Source organism: Macaca fascicularis, chromosome 3, assembly GCF_037993035.2.
Source record: "Macaca fascicularis isolate 582-1 chromosome 3, T2T-MFA8v1.1".
NCBI classification, from domain to species: domain Eukaryota; kingdom Metazoa; phylum Chordata; class Mammalia; order Primates; family Cercopithecidae; genus Macaca; species Macaca fascicularis.
This window is the reverse complement of record NC_088377.1, coordinates 145,672,348-145,695,569: the sequence shown is the minus strand read 5'-3', so window position 1 is coordinate 145,695,569 and position 23,222 is coordinate 145,672,348. Positions and strand designations below refer to the sequence as shown.

Sequence of the window (23,222 nt, the reverse complement as noted above, 5' to 3'; positions counted from 1 at the left end):
TCATAAGGCATTTCTTAGGACAACCTTGATGTGAAAGAGATGACTGGAGAAACGAACAAAAGGATTGATAATGAACATTGAATTTAATTAAGTTTAGCTCCAAACTAAAATTAAGGTGGAAATAAGAGTAGAAGAATAGTATGTAAATATTATGTATTCTGACAAGGTAGGATTATTACAACTTTAAAAAAATGGGAAAAGAAGGAAAAGAGAAAGGGGAAAATAAAATAAACTTGTTGATTGCTATACCCGTAAGAGATGAATATCAAAGAATACTTCAAAAGCTAAAACTACTGTTTTTAAAGTATACTCAAAGAAGGCCCACACTCATCCTTATCTCTTCCAACCTGTTCTTCATGCAGATTTTGGATATTTAATTGTTCAAATCTGGCATTATTTTTAAATTAGTCCTGTAAATTAGCTCATTTTTGAGAGTTCTGTGAGAGTTTTAGAGTTGGTGAGCACCTTTGCATCAAATTGCCTTATTTTTTTTATGAGTAAACAATTCATTTTTTCGAAGTCATGCAGCTAAAACTGTCCTAGGGCATTCTTTACTCATTATACTATAGTGTGTTGCCTTATAAAAATTTGTCACGTCATAATCACTTCATATTCTTAATAGTGTTTTGGTTGTTTAGCAGTTTTAATTGTAAGTAAGGCCAGGATGGAGCAATTAAAATACCTTGAACTCTGCAAGCATCCTACAAGGATTCAACTCATAGCTCCAGTATTGACTGGCTAAATGTCCTTGGGTGACTTAACCTTTGAGCCTCAGTTTTCTGGTGTGATACCTACTTTGAGGGATTCCTATAGAGTTTAGAAATAGTATATGACAATTGTATCTAATATGGTAACTAGAACATTGGGAGTTTTACTGAATGGTAGGTGGTAGTATTTATTGTTTTTTTGTTGTTGTTGTTGTTTTTTAAGTCAGAGGCTCACCCTCACCCAGGCTGGAGTGCAGTGGCACAATCTCAGCTCACTGCAACGTCCACCTCCCAGGTTCAAGTGATTCTCGTGCCTCAGCCACCCAAGTAGCTGGGAATACAGGCATGCACCACCATACCCAGCTAATTTTTGTATTTTTAGTAGAGATGGGGTTTCAGCATGTTGCCTAGGCTGGACTTGAACTCCTGGCCTCATGTGATGCTCCTGCCTTGGACTTCCAAAGTGCTAGGATTACAGGCATGAGCCACCACACCCAGCTTGGGTGAAATTTTTTGATAGCTACAACAGTGATCATAGTAAAAGAGATTATTAAATAGTTAATATCTAGATACTGCTTTATAAATTTATGCCATTCTAATATATACATTAAATTATTTTGTACAGGTACAAACATGTTTATTGCATGTAAATATTTTTATTTTCTATTTTGTTAATAAATTAAAAAATTTAGTTTTTCTAGGGCTCTGTTTTAAGTACAGCATATTGATTTTATATATTTTTAATTCATTTTTGCTCTTCTATTTTTTTTTCAGTTCCCAATGGGAAAAGCTACAGAAAGATGACACAGATCCCGGGCAACTGAAAGGTATCAAAGGAAGTATTGAGACAGTTACCAGAGATACTTCTTTAGCCAATTATCAAGATACTAAGTTAATACTAAAGAGCATTTAGTCAGGAAACAATGTTATAAAAGAGAATTTACTTTTCAAGCTATAATGCTATTTTGATTAATGAATTTTCTTTAACTGAAGCTCTAATTTAATGGGAGGAAATAAAGTTTGAATACCAGTCTTTCTATTTTCTAAATATTGGATTATATCATGAAAATCAAGCAGTTTCTATTGCTTTAAATGCTTTTATTAAAGCAATCTAATTATATGACAGTTTTATCTCATGTTTATATTTCATGAGTTTTGTGGAATAAAATGTAATTTTATGTTAATTGGTTTAGGGTATGCACTTTGGTGGTTATGTTTTGAAAGCTTTGTGCTTTTGTTTTCTTTAAGAAAACTGCTACTTTGGATTCATGCCACATATTAAATAGAACTAATTTTACTTTAAAAAATAAGCAAATATTGAAAATGTTATTTTTTTAAAAATGTCAGTGGCTGATCGTTAAAGAAAATGGTGTGAAATAGTGATGTTAAGATGTTGCTTTGTGTTTTTTTGGTTGTTATATGCTCCAGATGCTTTACAAGTGACTTCTAGTTGTATGTTTTTAGGAAAAGGGATAGATGCCAGAGTTAGAACAAATCTGTAGTAATTGATTTGCACTACTTTCTGTCTGTTTGACCTTGAACCCAGCTCAATTTTTGATTTGTAAAATGGGAAGAATATTTAGCATTGTTACTGCGAAGATTCAAAGTGATGCTTAAGTAAAGCACCTAACACAGTGTCTGACACATAGTAGATTTTCAGGAAATATCAGATTTCTTCCCTTCCCTTAAGAATCAGTGCTACTTGACTGACCCTACTGTTTTATTTATCCATTCATCATTTATTTCCTATGTGCAAGGCAGTATAGGAATACAAAAAAACATTAGACAAATAGTTTGTCATATAGGAATACAAATAGTTTGTCATATAGGAATACAAAAAAAATTAGACAAATAGCTCCTTCAACAAATAGTTTTGTTTACTAAGGGGTATGGTTTACGTACAGGTTAAGCATTCTGAATCCAAAACTTCCAAATAGAAAATGCTCCAAAATTTTCTGAGTGCTGACATGAGCTCAGAGGAAATGCTCGTTTTCTTTGATTTTTTAGAATTTCGGGATGTTCAACTGGTATAGACAAGTATTCTAACATCTGAAAAAAATCCAAAACACTTCTGGTCCCAGGCATTTCGGATAAAGTATACTCAACCTGTACAGTTAACTGTTAATATAAGGCATCACGTTATGTGGGAATACTCAAAGTAGGAATTCATAGTTAGAAATACGTTTTTCTATTGATGTGGTAGGGGGACATCAGGGGTTTAAGGGAGAGCGTGGCCTTGAAGGGAAGAATGAGTAGGATTTAGACTTCAGAATGAGAAGAATCAAGCAAAAATAATAGGTTGAGTAAAGCCTGTCATTAATGATAATGTTAATCACCACCACGACCATCATTATCATGACACTTTTTAAGATAAGGAAATAGGTCATTTTGACTAGAGAATACCATATGGAAATCAAAAGTTAAGTGAGAAGAGATACTTAAAACCCAATGGTAGCCTGATAAGTACTTCATCAAAGTGTTTTGTTATATAGGCCTCTCAGCGCATACTCATGTGGAACTTCCATATTACTCTAAGTTCATTCTAATTGCTGCATACCTTGCTTCATACAATCCAGCAAGAACTGACAAGAGGTTTTTTCTTAAGGTAATAATAACATACTTTTTTTCACTTTATTTTTTAAGATCCCAGGAATATTTTGAAATTTCTTAACACTTGTAAATTTCTAAGGGGAAGAGATTAGAATAAGATTGCCAAATACATATTTAGGACTCATTCTTTAAAGGGTTTACATTAATGTCACAATCTGAAATTTGAGAAAAGGTAGGCAGTTTCATAGAAAAGAGGAAATCAGATATACTTTAGGTAATAATTCAGATTTTAAAAATACATAGAGTTTTGTTTAAAGTGTGGAGGATGTTTTAAAACTCTCACTATAGTGAATTATTATCCAGCACACTGAAGGAGCCTCTCCTGTACATTCATTAGTTAGAGAAATCCCAGTTTAGAGTTGTTGTTTTTTTCTTCTTCTTCACCCACTATGTTCTTGTCACTTTAGCCTTTTTCTTTCCTCAAAACATTCTAATCTCTTTCCTACCTTAAGGTCTTTGTCTGTATGTTCTGTCTTTCTAGAAAGCTTCTTCTCTACTCCTTATTCTTCAGGCTTCAGTTTAAATGTTGCCTTCTCAAAGCAGTTCTCCCTGTACAACCTATCTTAAAATAGGTCCTCTTTATTGTTTCCTATGTTTGCTTTCTTCTTTGGACTTACAACAATTTTTATTTATTTATTTATTTATTTACTTATTTATCATGTCTTGTGCTACTCTCCAGAACTTTTATTTTTTATTTTTTTGAGAACGAGTCTCACTCTGTCACCTAGGCCTGAGTGCAGTGATGTGATCTCGGCTCACTACAGCCTCCGCCTCCCGGCTCCAGTGATTCTCGTGCCTCAGCCTCCCAAGTAGCTAAGATTACAGGTGTGCGCCACCACACCTGGCTAAGTTTTATGTTTTTGGTAGAGACAGGGTTTTGCTATGTTGGCCAGGCAGGTCCCAAATTCCTGGCCTCAAGTCATCCTCCCACCCCGGCCTCCCAAAGTGCTAGGATTACAGGTGTGTGCCACTGTACCTGGCCCTCTTTAGTTTCTAGAGGGCAAGGACCACATCTATTGTTTTCTCCCACTATTGAATCGTGAGTGCCTTACTGAAATGCTCTCCATCAGTGTTTATTATGTGAATTGTGCCTTACTAAAATGCTCTCTGTCAGCGTTTTTTATGTGAATTGCCAGACTTGTTTATGAGATGAATAAAAATCCATATCTCTTTGGAAATTTCACTTTTATAGCAATGTATATGCTGTACTAAATCAATATAATAAGTTCTTTTAGGAAATGTCGTTATTTTATTTTAGAAATTCTTTTTTTTACATGCAGAAGTAATCTTACATCCAATCCAAGTCTAAATGAAATTGGCCTAAAATATGTTGAAGTCTAATATATATACAAGGTGATAAGAAGAATAATTATTTAGAAACCTAAGATATATAGATTAGTATTATGTGTGCCATGTTTTAAATAAATAATGTTTTCTGGTTTTGTGGAATACTATCTTTTCAACTTAAAATTTATTTTCCTTAATTGCAGCATCATGGAAAAATCAAGAAAACCAACTTTCTAAAAAAACACGAAAAGGTATTTATATTTTAATTTCTCTAATGGAAGAAACTTAAGAAATGAAGATAATATAGGGAATAGATACATCTGTAATTGTATTTGTCATTTGAATATAGGAACTTATTTGCGTTGATATGGTACCGTTATACTGTAACCGTACAGTATATGTACCGTTTTTGTACATATACTGTACAAAACAGTATATGTACTGTTATGTTATGTTGAATACAGTGTTTGAAGGCACATTTTAGTGAGCTGGTGCTGGAGATTAAAACTGAGTTGACAAAGTTTTTTTAGTGTTTTAGTAGATGAAGCAGTTTACCCTGGATTATTTAGTTAAATACAGCCAATTGAATACAGGCATTTTCCTCTTTTCTTTCCCCTTTGAAGCACCCATGACAATGACATTGAAGAAATAAAAAAGGTAAACTCATAAATACTAAGCAGATGAGAGATCCCCGGAAATTGGAATTGCATGGTAGGTAGATATTGAGGTGACTAAGCAGATTGGAGAAAACGCTAAAACCTAAGCCTCAAACTTAGCTGATTTGGCCTTAGGAATCTGGAAAAAGTTTAGGGATTAGAAGCACTAAGTACTTTTGAAGGGGGGGGTCAGGCAAGGTTGAAACTGGTTAAAGCAGCATTTAGACCATTCAGATCATTTCTTCCACTTTGTATGTCCAAACCACTGTTGCTTCTCTTGTCAGAAGATGGAGAATTTTGAACTATAAACTCTGCACTATAGAAACTGCAAATTTTGTTTCCCTTATTCTTAGAGGCAGTTTTGCTCAATTCCAGGACTTCCTGACTCCAGAGCCTATGATGATGTTTACCACTGTTCTTGAACTCCTACAACAGACAAATGGTTAACCTTTAGAATTTTTATTATTTATCTGTTTTTGAGGCAGGATCTCACTCTGTCACCCATGGTGCAGTGCAGTGGCGTGATCATAGCTCACTGCAGCCTCAACCTCCTGGGCTTAAGTGATCCTCCTATCTCAGCCTCCCTAGTAGCTGGGACTACAGGCACACACCACCATGCCTGGCTAATTTTTGTAGAGACAGGGTTTCACCCAAGACTCATCTAAGCCCAGGAGTTCGAGGCTGGTCTCAAATGATCCACTCCTCTCAGCCTTCCAAACTCCTGGGATTACAGGCATGAGCTACCATGTCTGATCTAGTGTCTCGAATTTTTAAAGACTCATTACAAACCAATAAGAAAAAGACAAAAATTCAATAGCAAAATGGATAAATGATACAATAAGGAACCTGAATGTCTAATAATCATGACATGATTATCAGCCTTATTCACTAATGAGAGAAAAAGTTAAAACAACAGTGAGATATTTCATTCTCTTGGTTTGACAAAACTAAAAAAGTCTGTGATTTCAAGTGCTGGTGATAATGTAGAAGAGTGAGAGTCTGCGTATTCTGCAGGTTGACAATATCTGCTGAAGTTAATATGTTAATATTAGGATAGACTGGTTATGCTTGTAGTAAAAAGCAAACCTCGCCCAGGCGCAGTGGCTCATGCCTGTAATCCCAGCAGTTTGGGAGGCCAAGGCGGGTGGATCACGAGGTCAGGAGATCGAGACCATCCTGGCTAACATGGTGAAACCCCATCTCTACTAAAAATACAAAAACAAAAATTAGCCGGGCATGATGGCGGGCGCCTGTAGTCCCAGCTGCTCGGGAGGCTGAGGCGGGAGAATGGCATGAACCTGCGAGGCGTAGCTTGCAGTGAGCTGAGATCACGCCACTGCACTCCAGCCTGGGCGACAGAGCGAGACTCTGTCTCAAACAAACAAACAAAACCCCCAAACCCATGGTGGCTTTATACAACAGAAGTTTTTATGTTGCTTACAGCATAACTGAATATGAATTGAGTGGCCCTCTTTCATCTTACAGTGATATGAAGTGAAACATTTTGGCTTCTGAAGTTGCCACTAAAGGGAAGGAAGGTGCAAGACCAGGCTTGGAAGTAGCTTACATCACTTCTATTCATATTTCATTGGCCCAGCAGAACCCAGTTACATGACCTCTATCTAACTGCACAAGAGACTGAGAAATGGAGTCTTCTTGTGTGTCAGAGAAGAAACAGTGTTGGCAAACACTGACTCTGCCTTGTACTTTAATCCAGCAGTCCTACTTAGAGAAACACACATTTGCACAAGGAGAAATGTACAGGATTATCAGTCACAGGATTATTTGTAATAATAATGAATCTTTTTTAAGTAGTCGTAAAATGGAATTCTGTAAGGTAATTTAAAAATGAACTAGAGCTACATGTATCTATATGGATAAATCTCAGAAAGCAATTGGTAGAGAGGTATGTTCAAAATGATATCATTTATATAAAATTTTAAACCATGCAAACAATGCTGTATATTGTTTGTGGATACATATGCAGTAGTATAAAACCTTCATGAGAATACATCAAATTCTAGATAGTGGAATTTTTCTAGAGAAGGAAAGGGAGAATAGGATGGGAGAAGGTTCAAGGAAGCTTCAGCTTATCTGTAATGTGATCTAATGTTTTATTTCTCTGCACGTATTGCGCAGTATATTTGATAAAATTGAGTGGTGAGTCCATTGGTATTCATTATATTCACTTCTGTACACTTTTATATATTTGAAATATTTAATAACAAAAGCATACAAAATTTAAGACCTGGAAAATAATTTCTAACTGAGGTTAAAAACTTCATTGTATAATTCTGAGTAGGTATTCTTCTTTACATTCATTCTTATTTTAAATAAATTGTTACTCCCATGCATGTAAATACAGTTTCCAATTTTATTTGCCATTGCTAATATAAAGTACTTATCTGTGGCTGGGTGCACAGGCGCACGCCTGTAATTCTAGCACTTTGGGAGGCCAAGGTGTGCGGATTACTTCAGGTCAGGAGTTCGAGACTAGCCTGTCCTACGTGGCAAAACTAAATATAGAAAAGTTAGCCATGTGTGGTAGTGCATGCCTGTAATCCCAGCTACTTGGGTGGCTGAGGTATGAGAATCACTTGAACCTGGGAGGTGGAGTTTTCAGTGAGCCAAGATCATGTCACTCCAGCCTGGGTGACAGAGTGAGGCTCTGTCTCAAAAAAGGAAATAAATATTTATTGACTATTAAAATTATCTGCTAATAGAATGGAACTTGAGCATTGTCTCATTTCTGATGACATGAATTATACTATATGAGTTCATATACAAGTATGAACATTTTACAATCTTGAAAAATTTTTTTTAATTCTACATTGTTTTAGGCTGATAGCTCATTTGCTTTATAAAGTATTTTATTAGTTTTCTAAGTTAAGCTACGACTTACTGTAATTGATCCTTTTAGAGCTACTAATGTTGAACAAATAAATTTTCCTGGCAGTGGTACAAAGAGGGATTGTGAGAAATAAGTAGTAAGCTGTAGTCTACGATTTAGGAATCTGGTTTGGTTATTATCTTGGATTTGGCGAAATCACTCAACACCTGGTTATAACAGCAAAGGCATATTTAGGACTAGACCGGATGACTGTGAGTTCTTTAGTTAATATTTGTTGATACTAAGTCAGAAATCTTGAGGAATATGTTAGAAGATAAATCATGGCTGAGTATGGTGGCTCAGGCCTGTAATTCTAGCACTTTGGGAGGCCAACGTGGGGAGGATTGCTTGAGGCCAGGAGTTTAAGACCAGTCTGGGCAACATAGTGAGACCCTGTCTTTACAAAATAATTTGTAAAAATACCCAAACATTGCGGTGTGTGCCTAGAGTCCTAGCTACTCAAGAAGAGAGACTAAAGTGGGAGGATGGCTTGAGCCCAGGAATTCAAGGCTGTAGTGAGCCATGATTGTGCTGCCACTGCTTTCCAGCCTGGGTGACAGCGGACCTTGTCTCTAAACAAAACAAACTTAAAAAAAGGATAAATCATGATCGTATCAGGTAAACTTTTAACTTACAGATTGCAGGTTAGATTTGTTAGCATTTTTAGGGGAACTATAAAAAACATAAATACATTGTTACTGCCAGTTTTGTAGTATAGAAAGTGAGTGCTCTGGTATAAGAAGAAAATCCATGTTTTTGTTTTGTTTTATATAGACGAGCAATCATCTCCTTGGACCAAAACCATTTCCACTAGACAGATTATTAGCAATATTATACAGTATCGTGGACAGCAGAGTTGCTCCAACAGCAAATATTTTTTCCCAGGTAAGCTTAATCATAGGTTATTATCTGTCATCTTTGTGGGATTCTTCAGAAAGTAGAGTTGATAGAATTCCAGGTGTTCACAGTTTTGTTCCATATATGTTATTGTTTTAACTATATAATGAACCATGTTTTTGGTAAGTAATTGAAAATTACGTCTATAGAATCTTTGAGGGTATCACTGTCACTAAATTTGCATATGTTTACAAGTATAACCTCATGGCAAATAATTTAATTTGGCTCTTTTTCAATAAAGGAATTTTTAAAATTAAATGATCATAATTATCTTGCTAATTAAACAAGTGGCTTGATGACTAAGTTGATGAATTGCAATTTAATGAAAATAAAATTTAAAAAAATTTTTGTAAGAGAGTAATCTACAACGTCCTTATTCCTCATCTATGTACTTTGCAGATAGATGTGCTTTTATTAAAAAATGCAATTTTCCAGAATAATTAAGTTCTCAGAATTTCACTAGGTGGCAGCAAAAGCATAAAAATAGAAAATATGACTTTAAAAAAAAACAAGTAGTTACGGTTTGTTTTTTAGTTGACATTTTAAGAAAAAACAATTTATTAAAATTATAATAGATTTCTTAAATGATCCAGAAAAACAATGCTTAGCACATGGTACAAGTGGATAGAAGAAAAAGCGAAATGATGTAACTAGTATTTATTTAAAAGCAAAGTCATGTCAGATATTGCAGTGAGTATTTTGTTTTCTCTATGCATTTTTAGGTTGAGAAATATGTAAATAATATTTACATTTTAATTAATTCACTGAATAAATCTGGCCCCAGAATAGCTGTCAGACTTTGTAATCTAATGTGTGCTGGTAACTTTTAATTTTTCTTTTAGAGAAGAGTTTGAGTAACAAATATAGTCTCAATTTTCTCAACATTGAATTTAGATAGGTTTTTTTTTTTTTTTTTTGTGAGACAGAGTCTCGCTCTGTCTCCCAGGCTGGAGTGCAGTGGCCGGATCTCAGCTCACTGCAAGCTCCGCCTCCCGGGTTTACGCCATTCTCCTGCCTCAGCCTCCCAAGTAGCTGGGACTACAGGCGCCCGCCACCTCACCCGGCTAGTTTTTTGTATATTTTTAGTAGAGACGGGGTTTCACCGGGTTAGCCAGGATGGTCTCGATCTCCTGACTTCGTGATCCACCCGTCTCGGCCTCCCAAAGTGCTGGGATTACAGGCTTGAGCCACCGCGCCCGGCCGAATTTAGATAGTTTTTATAAATGTCTGCATGTATAGAAAATTGTATCTGCATTTATAGTGTTCTTGAAGAAACTCAGTTCACTCATTTACTAGGCTACATAAGTAGCTAGCTAGATAGGTAGATAGCTAGCTAGACAGGTAGGTAGATCACTAAAGCTGATAACTTTTAAAAAGTTACGGGGATTTTTCCCATATATATTTTTAAAAAGCTTGGTCTGAAATTGGTTTTTAATCAAACTTTACATTTTATTAATAGCTTTTTACATACAACATAGGAATTTTTTGTTTTGTGTTTACTGGTGCAGTAACTCTAGATTAGCAGGTATTTTGAATTATCAGGTCTTTATTATAAGCAATGGAGCCTTACGTTAGGTCGGAGAGATTAAACAACTTTTGCAATATGATGCAATGAGTAAACCTTTGAGATGTAAAGCCTAGGGAAGTGAGACAGACAGTGCTTTTGAACAGAGCAGAGACATGTTTGCATCACATGTGATTGTACTTCTCAGGTGCCCACAAATTACCTGTGTGAGGGGCACAATGAAGGATAGTACATGTTTTTTCTTTCAATGAGCTTATAATTTATTCTAAGGCATTAAAATGTATACATAAAAATACTTTCTTAAGGCTGTAAATGAATGCTAGATAGTGCTCCTGAGGAGTTTAGAGCAGAAAGAGATCACTTCTAGATTGGGCAGGATGAAAGAATTCATAGAAGATGAAAAATGAGGCTTGGCTGTGGAGAATGAGTAGAAGTTTTTGTTTTTTAAATATTTCTAATTTACATTAGTGATACATGTTTATTACACAGAAATGTGTAAATGGGTAAATAGAGAAATAGTAGCTTATAATCAACTGATACCTTATTTCCAAAGGATAGAGTTTAGGTTAGAGATTCAGAAAGAAAGGTTAATATGATCCGAAGAAAGGTATCCGAAGAAAAGTATGTGACCTTGTGAACTGTCACCCTGGTTTGGTTGGAATTGAATGGCGTTATATTGTAGTAGTAGTAGTCATTGTAGTTGTGATTTTAGCAGTAGCAGTCATGGTAACACTACTGCCACCACATGTCACACCTTACTATTGGTACCTTACACATTGTACTTTACATTCATAGAGCATTTTCTGTTTTTAGAAATAAACTCTTCAGCAGTTTTATCCTCTGGGGAAAAAATATAGCAATTAAAAACAATGGGAGGCTTCTGGTTTAGAGATTTACTAGCTGCTCTGAGCCTTTGACTGTGATGAACAATGTCAGCAGTCTTCGTGGTTATAGCAGTGTGAGTAATATTACATAATTAAGAAAACAACTTGGCCCAAAATGCATCTTTGTCTGTTAGTGAAGTTAAATTTTTTTCAAACTTGACAATTGTAGTTGCTGATTTTTTTATTCTTTATCTCTTCTAATTAACATTTTGTAATCAAAACGATAAATTTGTATATTTAAAGTATTGTTATACATGAATTTAGGTTAATTTAATAGCAAGTCATTTAGGAACACGATCTTAGTTATTCTCATTGGGTATACAAAGGGTCTGGGAGTACATAGGGATAGATGCAACTAGTTCTAAGGAGTTGATCTTTACTTTTGCTTGGTCAGTAAAGTATCCAAGAAAATCTAATAACATATGTATTGTGTTCAAGAACAAAATGTGGCAGGACTCTCATCCAAAGAGTATTTCTCCCACATGCCTTGTATTTTCTTCTTCCCATTGACTCCCAGTGACCTTTTCTATTTTTCTTCTTTCTCCTTTTATTCTTCTATCAAAATTATACTCTTAACCATGGGAATGTTAGTTTATATTTAACCTACATACGCTTAATGAACACATTTGTTTTGAAAGTGCTTATTTGGTACGAACACTAGATGGCAGTGTTTTGGCAGTCTAGCTTTAAGATGAGCCAGACAAACAGACCTTTTACCTGTTAATACTGTCTCTGACATCTAGAGAAATTTGTTAACACACGGAGTCATTTGAATGGAAATAAAATTGCTGAAAAATGTAATTATACACACATATGTGTGTATTTACACTTTTATGAAAATGTAAATAAAATTGGCAGTGAATTATATTTTGTACCTGGAAGTAAATTGCTTATTAGTTATAATGTGTCTATATGAGATGGTCATATATTTATTTTTGTATTCACCTGTTTTAAGGATTTATTTTATAGTGATATGTTATTTTTATATCTGGATTTAGTGCTTAAATAATTGTTTAAACTTCTTTCATGTATAAATTGATCATGTATGATATAGACATTCAGAATTCTCCTGAAGCAAAAGTTTATTTCCATTGTATTTCATTTAAATCTAATCTATTCTATAATAAAGTTATAAAAATAGTAACTCAAGGACTCTTTAAAGTTTATTAAAATTCTGGTTGAGAATAATAAATTTATAATAGTACTAGCAGCAATATTGTATTGTAGTTGACATTATTCTGAATTTTTTAATTCTCTATTGAATTTTAAATAAAATTCTATTCATTAACTCTTTAGTCTCCCAAGTAAGTAAAGAGAATAGTAGCACATTTAACATTTTATGTTAATGTTCAGATTTATTGAACTTAAATATGACTTAAAATTTTTTTTTCAGATTATTATTTTAATCTTACCTGGTTTTTACCTTTAGTACAACTTTGCAGTCATTATCTTGGGTCATTTTTAAATTTTTCATTCCAATAAGATAAATGTAGCCCTTCTATATATGCCTGAACTTCGTGGGTGACAAAGCATTAATTCTGGTATTTATTCTTTTCTCCTTTCCTTTCTGCTCTCATCATAAGATAGAATGGAATACATGCAGTAAGTGGGTAAAGTTTTTAGGTATTCTTTCTAAATTTTTAATTTGATCAGATACGGTTTTGAAGACCATTTGTCAGCTTTTAAAGAAATACTATTGTCTTTTTTTCCAGAAATATATTAAAGCCAGGTTATGCTTTTTAATTTTATCTTTTTTTCTTAAAAGAAAAAACTATGGGAATTTCTGAATTATCTGTTTCATTCTTTTTGTAGTTCTATATCTTTTCTTACTCATTCTTACCTCCCCTACCCCAATACTGTTGAGTTAGCTAAGAGCAATAGGAGTACAGTTCTTTAAGATTGTCAGAGATATCATTTATACCAAGAAACAGCTGAAAGATAAGAAAATGAGCATAGTTCTTTTTAAAAAAACAGTTCTGTGTACCATATTGACAAGTTGCATTTTTCCATAATTAATACCTAATTTCTGAGTGGTTTCATACTTAGTTGTACATAATAAAAAATTTAGAGTCTTTTCAAATTTATTTTCATGTATAAGAACATAAACATTTCATAGCATAGTTTAATATACAAATATATGTTTTTTCTGTTTGTACCTTTTCTGCTTATGAACTCATGTCATGATACTATGGATACACTTGGAGCTATTTGTTACATCAATTTAACTTTTTGGTCATTAGTCAACAATCGTTTCTTACAGAGGTTTTATTTATTGTAATAGCATTTAGACAACCTTACTACTCATTTAGGTGTTGTTTTATAAGATATATAGGATATGTCCAAACCAATTGTTTTTCCCAAATGAATTTATCATCAACCAGAAAGCAGAATAATTTAGTTGTTTTATCTATGAAAATTTTTTTTGCAAATACTTCATCTGTAATTCACCATAACTGTAGGAAGATGTTTTTGCTATACTGTACTTGTTAAGGTAGCTAACATTTTATTACGCCAAGAATAGATTTTGGCATATTTCTTCAGATACAGGTAGATATGTGGTAAATTTATATAGTTTTCAGTTTTCTTTCTTTTTTTTTTTTTTTGAGACAGAGTCTTGCTGTGTCGCCCAGGCTGGAGTGCAGTGGCCAGATCTCAGCTCACTGCAAGCTCCATCTCCCGGGTCAACGCCATTCGCCTGCCTCAGCCTCCCAAGTAGCTGGGACTACAGGCGCCCGCCACCTCACCCGGCTAGTTTTTTTGTATTTTTTTGGTAGAGACAGGGTTTCACCGTGTTAGCCAGGCTGGTCTCGATCTCCTGACCTCGTGATCCGCCCGTCTCGGCCTCCCAAAGTGCTGGGATTACAGGCTTGAGCCACCGCGCCCAGCCTAGTTTTCAGTTTTCTAAAGAGGAGATGTTGTTAATTTTTATTTAATTCTAAAACATTTATAAATAAAAATATTTTAATCTAATTCACATTTGAAGTTCAAAGTCAGTATTTATTTTTTTTCCATGGTTGGAATTAAATGTATCTTTCTCTGCTTAAAATTTCATTTAACAAATATTTACTAAGTGTCTACTATGTTTCAGACATTATCTTGGATAAAGAGAATACAGAAATGAAGATGTGTCTGTGGATTCCACAGCCCTTCATTTGTACTGGTACAGCCACCAGATTCTATTTTATACGTTTAGAATTAATGGTGTATATATGTATTTACTGTGAGGACATATATATGCTGAAGGAACTAATACTTAAGTGAATACTAATAAGTACTTAAAGTGAATAGTTTTTACTTAAGTAGTTCTTAATATTTGATAACTTAGATATTTAAGTGTCTTCTACTGAGTCATAACAAACCTGTTTGTTGAATATTTCCTTCTGACATGTCTTGAACTTAGTGTTTGAAGCAATGATTGTTTGATATTTATAACTAAATTTTGTTAATACCCAATTAAATTTAGTTATGACGTTGGTGTCAGACAATCTCAAGACTTGGAACTTAAGTTATGGACAAGTAATCAATATTTTATATATGGTCTAGTATATACAGTCTGAGTAGCTTTTCTTAAAAAGTTACATGGCTATATTTGAAATATTCATAATAGAAAATTGTACTCATGTCCTTTTTTAATATACATTATTTCAAACTACTTTTATAGATTTTTAACCAAAAGCACTTTAAATAAATTTTATGAAGACTTTATCATTATCAAATGTCTTTACCTTGAAAGTTAATTTGCATATTACATAACATTTTGTTTATATTTCTACAAAAAGTAGCTATATTCATGAAACGCTAGTCAGATAACACTAGAAATCTAGTAGATAAAAATATCTAATCTATTTATTAATCAGATGACAATTTGAATCTTATAAACATAAAGAGTAACATCCTAAAATCTAGCTGTAAGATATTTATATAAATTGATTTCAGTGTGGGCATTATCTTTATAGACATTAAACTTGGTGACTAAAAGTGACAGTTTTCCTTAAAATTCCATGGATACTAAAGTATTAGAAATGTGAAGAGCTCTTCCTTTGCAATTTCTCTGCATTTCGTTTGTCCTGTACGAACATTCCAGTGTTTCTGTAATATTTGACTGTAATACTTGATGCTATTAAGGTAAATTATGTAAATCATAGAAAATAGCTTGAATGCTAACATTTCCTAATAATCTTACTATGTTTTTTTCTTAACAACAACTGAGATTGTGAGGCATTCCATTCCAAGGATGGTAAAGGAGCCTTACTTAATGCCTACTTCGCTGATGAATAGGTCAGCAGGGATGCTGTTTGATAGAAGCCGGCTCTTTTCTAGATGCTAAGAGCGTCACCGCCGTGATGCTCAGTCTCCACTGGTGCGGTAAATGAGATTCTCAAACACTACTACCCCTGGTGTGGACATATTACTGTTCTGCCATCAGACCACTCTGCGTAGATGCCTACTTCAGGAGATTTTTTAAAAAACTGTTTTGGGATGTTTCATGTTTGCAAAGAGTGAAGTTAACCTGTGATTTTTACTAGCTGTACTACTGTTGTAAGGAATACCAATATTAATTATTACCAAGGATACTAAAAAGCACAGCATATTTTATTTTACTGCCCAGGGATGAAAGATTGTTTGTTTTTCTTGTTCTCATCTGTAAAAGAACGGTGTTTTCCCCTGCTATTTTCTCATCTTCTCTAAATCTGCTGTTAAATTTCTTAGTGTAATCTCTTTGCCTTTGTGAAAGTATCAGTCCAGCAGTAGGCATTTTTACTGAACTCTAGAAAAATGAAACCAGTGCCTAAGGGTGACATGTAAAAAACTGCCTAAGGGGTTTAAAAATTTGCATAAATTATGCTTTCTACTCTTGTATAAAATAATACATTAGTACTTTATTTTTGTGGGTAATATTTTATAATTACCTTTCTCAAAGCTTAGTGTTACTTCCAATAAGTTTACTAAATGTATATCCTTTATTCACATTTTTGGGGAAAATATATTAAACCCCAATAAATTTTATTTAACTTGGCAGATTTTTAGCTGACAACACACAAAAAAGTTTGTATGGATATGTGTTTGCAAATGCATGTTTAAGAGATTCCGTACTACTAATATATAGTGGCTGTATAGGCAAATTTGTGCATTAGATAGAACTTAATGACTAGATTGTTTAAATGAGAAGAGTTTTAATAGGAACAGATTAGGAGATAAATGATTTAGAAAAAAATCTTCATTATGGAAATGTGTGGTACTTTTAAAAATACTTCTGGCTGGGCACAATGGCTCATGCCTATAATCCTAGCACTTTGGGAAACTGGGATAGGAGGATCATTTGCGCCCAGGAGTTTGAGACCTGCCTGGGCAACAACATAGTGAGATCCTGTATCTACAATAAATAAATTAGCTGCGTGTGGTGGTGCGCGATTGTAATCCCAGCCACTCTGAAGGCTGAGGTGGGAGGATCACTTGAGTCAGGAGGTCAGGACTGCAGTGGGCTGATTGCACCACTGCATTCCAGCCTGGGTGATAGAGCAAGACTCCACCCCGCCAAAAAAACAAAATCTATAGAAGATGATTAAAAGACATGTTGGTGCTTAAAGAGGGTTTCCGGTAAGAAATTGTCTTGATTCCTTGTCAGCACACAATGAATTGGAGATTTTTGAAGGAGACTGGCCACACCTGCCCATCCATAGACATACTACAGTAGCTGGTGCTGCAGAGAAGTCTTTATCTTTTCTCCTCCATGAAAAATTAGGGTTCTTAGGCCCAGGTAGTCTTTAGAACATGAGTGCTCCCTCACCTTTGGTCACTCTGAATGGTGGTGGTTAATTGAATTCTTAGAATCAAAAGTAATCATGCCTCCATAGTTAACAAGAAAGGGAACTAGGTTTACCCAGAGCTGTCTTATCTACTCCCTTGGGGTTAAATGCTGTGTGTATGTTGGTGGCTTTTGAAATACATATTTCTAGCACTTATTCTCTAGTTCTCCATCCAAATTGCCAGCTGAAGCTGAACTGTACCTAGATGACCCATATATGTCACACACTGGTGTGCCCCGAACCAAATCATTCCCTAAATCTTTCCCTGGGTTTTCAGCCTTACCTAGATTTCAAAACTAACCATTTATTAATTCATCCATTACTAAGCACCTACCATGTAGTATACACATTATTAGGTGCTAGAAAAACCAAGATAATATACAGTTTCTGGTTTTTAGTTTAGCTAAATGGAGAAATTATCTCTGAACCATCTCATTTTCTCCCCTTCATTTACTTGGTCAAGTCCAGTCTATTTTTCCTCCTAAATACAAATGTCTCTTAAACATATTCCTTTTTTTCCACCCTCACTGATATTACCTTAAATTGGTAGCTTCCTTATTAGGCAGTTGCACCAGCTTTCTATCTGTTCTCCTTGTCACTAGGCACTTGCTGGTTCATCATCCATACAGTCATCGGCATAAATCTTGAAAAATAAATGTAGTCTTTCTTTTCCGGTTACACTTTTTTTGATGAGTTACATTATCTACAGAACCAAGTCTACATTCAGTAGCATTTATTTCAAGGTCCTTCATAATTTGGCCCCAATTTCTACCCCTTCCTTCATTCACCGTATATACCATTCACAATAAGCTGTTTCCTCTCTGAAAACACACTAACTTTAAATGTTTTTATATTGTTGCATATACTCTCCCCTTACAACTATCGAACTCTCTTTTTACGCATCATGGTCCATCTCCCAAATGTCATTTCTCAGTGAATCTGCACTTTGCCTCCCTCCCTTTTAGTTCATTTTCTTCTCTATAATCAGATAATTATGTTTATGCATATTATAATACTAACATAGCACTCATTTTATGTCATTTCCGTTTTATGTGTTTGTCTCCAACTACCCTGATGTTTGAGGGCATAGACGATGTCTGTTCATTTTTGTATCTCTTGCACAATGCCATCCATGAACATGAGAGTCATTCATTGAATGACCTCCCATTCTCCTTACATATAGTTATGGTCTTTGTGGTTGCTAAAGATTTGCAGTCAGTTTGCATGCTAAAAAGTTCCAGAGATTAGAGGCTTTATCTTCAGTTGCTCTATGTATAAACATACATGCTACTTTTTGTTTATCTGAGCCTATTTGAAGACTAGCAAACCACTCTCCTTTTTTTTTTTTTTTTGAAATGAAAAATCATGGTGGTGATTTAAAGTTGAACTGCTTTGATGATATTTGCCTATTTCTGCCCTGTGCTGCATTTACCACCTCTGCTTTGTGTGTGTAAAAATGTCAGTTGAGCTCTCTTGATATATGCCATGAACCGTCAAGTCTCCTGATTCAGATCAAATATGGTGCTTGTTGGGTTGTGTGGAACTCATACACTGACATTTCATGTGTTAAGTTCGTTTATTTAAATAATTTAGTATGTTTCAGATTGTGAAGCTCCTCCAGGACAAGCAGGATAGGATATTTCATAAGTCAGTGGACATATAACAACCTGTGAACGTATAAAAATAATGAGCATGTTAAAAATTAATTACAGTTGTAAATTGATTTTCTTTTGTTGGCAGAAAGAACAGTTTATTAGCCCAAGAACAGGTTCACACTGTTTTTACATCAAGCATTTCCAGCTGAAGCTTGTTAGTGGCTGCCTCTCAGATTAAGGAAAAAAAAATCCTCACTGTGGTACATGAACTCCTATTGTTATGACATAAATAATCAGCTCATCCCCTACACAGATGAGAACAAAGGACATAATAGTACACAGAGCAAAGATTAAACAAATATCGTATAACCCCATTTAAGATGTAAATCTACAAATATTGTACACATAAAGAGATTTTCATTTTTCATTTTTCTTGTGAATGCCTCAGTCACAATGTAAGACCTAGTCAAAGGAAAAGGAATATATACTGTGGCTTATGAGTCACATAGATTGATTATTTTAAGCTAAGGTGAAATAACATACGTTAAGCAGTGTCAGAATGCTGCTAATGTGTGAAAGCTAGGGAAGTACTATTCTCTTTGATAACAGGATGCTTCCAATTTTTAGGGGATTTGTTTAAACTGAGGAGGACAAAATAACAATTTTTATTTTGAGGAAAAACATCAGTGGAAAACATGACTAAAAACTTAGTAGTAAAACCACTGACTTTTAATATAATTTTTTAAAAACAAAAAACTTTGTTCTGTATTTTCTAACATGAAATCTAAATCCTGACTTTGAAAAAGAGAACCCACTCCCTAGGCTACTTTTTTGTTCATTTGAGTTTTATTCATTTGACTTTGAGCTTGACAAAATGGACAAGAAAAGCAGCTGTGGAAAGCAGTATATAATCCCCTAAAATCTGAACATTCCTGACAATAGAATATATCTTCATAGGGTGTAGAAACCCAGAAAGGGAGCTATAATTTTCCCACAAAATTTAAATTTACCTAAATAATTAATATGACTTTGCTTGAAAATGATTCTAGGGTTTCAGAAAAAGACCTTTCATTACCCTTGCTTTTAATGTATTTTAATATTTTATGAGTTGTAGTTGTGAATGTTTTTGTAAAGAAACTGCTTTGGGATACCATCTTCAATGTAATCTAAAAGTTTCTGAATTTAAGAAATCATGCTTTCCCCCAACCTTAAATTTACTTTTTTTTTTTTTGAGACAGAGTCTTACTCTGTCGCCCAGGTGGGAGTGCAGTGGCACAGTCTGCTCACTACAACCTCTGTCTCCCAGGTTCAAGTGATTCTCCTGCTTCAGCCTCCCAAGTAGCTGGGCCTACAGGCACGCACCACCACACCCAGCTAATTTTTGTATTTTTAATAGACCTGGGGTTTCACCATGTTGGCCAGGCTGGTCTTGAACTCCTGACCTCAAGTGATCCGCCTGCCTCAGCCTCCCAAAGTGCTGAGGTTACAGGTGTGAGCCACCGTCCTTGGCCAATATTTACCTTTTAAAAGTTAAACCTTAAAAACAGCAATTTAATGTTTAATGTAATATATAATCTGACTTATGAAAAATTAACCTGTCATTAGGTTAAATCAGTTCCACATTAATGTTTTACTTTTGTGACATCAAACTCACACATCTAACAATTTTGATCACAGTATTGTTAATTGTTACTTCTCAAGGTTATTCTATGTCCCTGTGGCAGGACGTTTGCCTATACTGTATTGAGATACTTCTTTGTCCTTATTGCTACAATTTCATTTAAAGCTTTTTCTTTGTTTTACTTGCATTGCCTGCTCTCCTGGGTTTCTTACTTCTCCAGCATACTAATAGTTATCGCCTTCACTATAGAATGCAAGCTGGAGTTGTCATTTCCTTCTTCCATAAAGCTTTCCTAATCTCTTCCAACAAAATTATCTCTTTGTATTCTACAGCTCCTTGTTTGGGGTAGTATAAGGAATATGGGCTTTGGATTCAGATAGTATTCAAACCCAGTGCTGTTCTTAACCATCGTTAGCTTTGTGACCTTGAGCAATTTACTAACCTCTCTGAGGTGGTGTCCTCATCTGGAAAAGAGAGATTTATTTATTGTAATCATGGGAGGATTTTTGTGAGAACTGAGGATGCACAATGTCTGTCATAGAGCCTGGATACAATAATAAATTCCAGTCCATATACCACTAATTACCATGATCATTAATAGTACTAATTAGTTCCTATAGCTGTCTTTCCCTGACCCCTGCCCCTCAAGTTTTGTCCATATCCTCTGCTAGAACCTGAAGGAAGGAGTGAATGCCAAAATACATAGGTGTCGTTCTCAGGAATTTTGAAAAACAGCAGAAGAAAAGATAAAAGCACATAGACTCATACTGGGGTTCTTTATTCACAGTAGCAGTAGTCTTGGCAAACCATTTTCTAATCATCAACACCCAATGTGAAGTATTATTTTGGCTAAATGTTTTTAATATGTTAAGTATTCTTAAAACGAGTGCTTAATTTAAAATTTGTTGTTACAGCTCTAAAATGTTTTCTAGTAAACCTTTAGCACGACATATGTGTTGTATTATTTTTCATTAGGACTTGTGGATTAAATATTTGGGAACATTCATTTGTGTGGGTGACTGACTAGGGACTGATAATGCCAATTGTCCTTTTATGATGTCTCTTTCCTCATCTGTTAAGTGAGGTATTGATCTCCAAAGTTTCAAGTCCTGATGGGCAAGCTCAGAATTTTATTGTGCAATTATTTTTATGTTGAAAATTTTATATTTGATACATTTGAAGTGCAGTTGGCTTTTATAGCCCCAAAACAAATAAAAACAACTTTTATCATCAAAAAAATATATAAAGTAAGAATTTGGAAAAATAGAACACTCAGGTTGGGATTTATATAGTAATACTTTTGCTATAATCTTCCTTTGCTATAGAGGAAGGAGTAAGTTTTACTAGTCACAGGTTTGTGGCAACTTTGTAAGGACCTTTATGGACTCACAGCATGAAACCAGTAGCTACAAATCTTCCTTGCGTCTGAGCCCCAAGTCATAACTAATCATCTGCCTTTAGGAAAGATTTAAAAATACTTACAAATAAGGGTTAAAAAGTGTTTTTATTTTTATAAGTAGATTTTTGTAGCTTCATAGCTGCTTAAAACATTTTGAGATAAAATTTATTCTGAAAGTTTGCAAGGTATTTCTCAAAGTCATCTATATTTTGAGTACGTTATTAGTGTTTTATTTTTTAATTAAGCTTTTTTGAGATAATTATGGATTCACACACAGTTGTAAAACATAATATGTACTCTCTCTTCCTTTGTGTCCTTTACTGGTTCTCCACAATGGTAACATCTGGCAAAGCTATAGTAAAATATCACAACCAGGAAATTGACATTAATGCAATCTACTGATCTCATTAGATTGATCTCATTAGATCAGTTGATTGCATTAATGTCAATTTCCTGGTTGTGATATTTTACTATATTCCCTACTTCTATATGTATTCTTTTGTGTACATCTATATATATTTGGTTATATGAAATTTTATCCTGTGTATAGTTTTGTTAATTCACCACCACAGTCAAGACCCATTCCATTATCACAAGGATTCTCCGTGTTACTCATTGATGACCATACCTTCCTGTCTCCCTCGCCTTCCCCAATTCCTGTTAACTGCTAATTGCTATCTCTAGAATTTTGTCATTTCAAGAATTTGTTTAAGCATAATCATATAGTATATAATACTTGGGAATTAACTTTTTTGAGTCAGGATAATTCCTCAGATTCATCCCAATTTTTGCATGTATTAATAGTTCATTCCTTTTAATTACTGAGGAGTATTCTATGGTGTAGATGTACCACAGTTTGTTTAACCATTCACCTGTTGAAGGATATCTGGGTTCTTTCCTGTTTTTTGGCTACTACACTAAAGCTGTTGGGAACATTTATGTACTGGTTTTTATGTGAACATGCAGTTCTCTGGGATAAATGCATAAGTGCAATTGCAGGGTAATACGGTAATTGCCTGCTTAGTTTTATAAGGCATATGTGTTTTACCACTTGAAGTGAAGTATGGAAACCATACTTTAACTTTCCCACTTTTTCAGATACTGTCTTGCATATCAAAAGGTGTTAAAATGTTTAATCAAATGTGATTTAGAAAACTCATGAGGAGATATTCTCTTGTATTTATCCAGAAATCTGCTGTTTCCACTGTTCGTTCTTTCACTTTTATTATTTTCTTTTGTTTGAAGAACTTCCTTTTGCTCTTCTTTGAAGATCAACTGCTAGTGACAAATTCTCTAGTTTTACCTAGTTCGAGCATGTCTTTATTTCCACTTTATTCATGAAGG

General features: G+C 34.4%; 1 protein-coding gene across 3 annotated transcripts in view; it reads left to right on the top strand.

Annotated features, from left to right (window-relative positions):
- Positions 1-23,222, top strand: part of ORC5 (origin recognition complex subunit 5) — an 84,304-nt gene that overhangs the window by 35,354 nt on the left and 25,728 nt on the right. For all 3 annotated transcript variants that reach the window (XM_045388637.2, XM_005550437.3, XM_065542421.2), the window contains exons 9-12: positions 1,482-1,534; positions 3,200-3,312; positions 4,808-4,855; positions 8,925-9,035. In XM_045388637.2, coding sequence (XP_045244572.2) covers positions 1,482-1,534; positions 3,200-3,312; positions 4,808-4,855; positions 8,925-9,035 — 325 coding nt within the window. The remainder of the gene's footprint in view (positions 1-1,481; positions 1,535-3,199; positions 3,313-4,807; positions 4,856-8,924; positions 9,036-23,222) is intronic.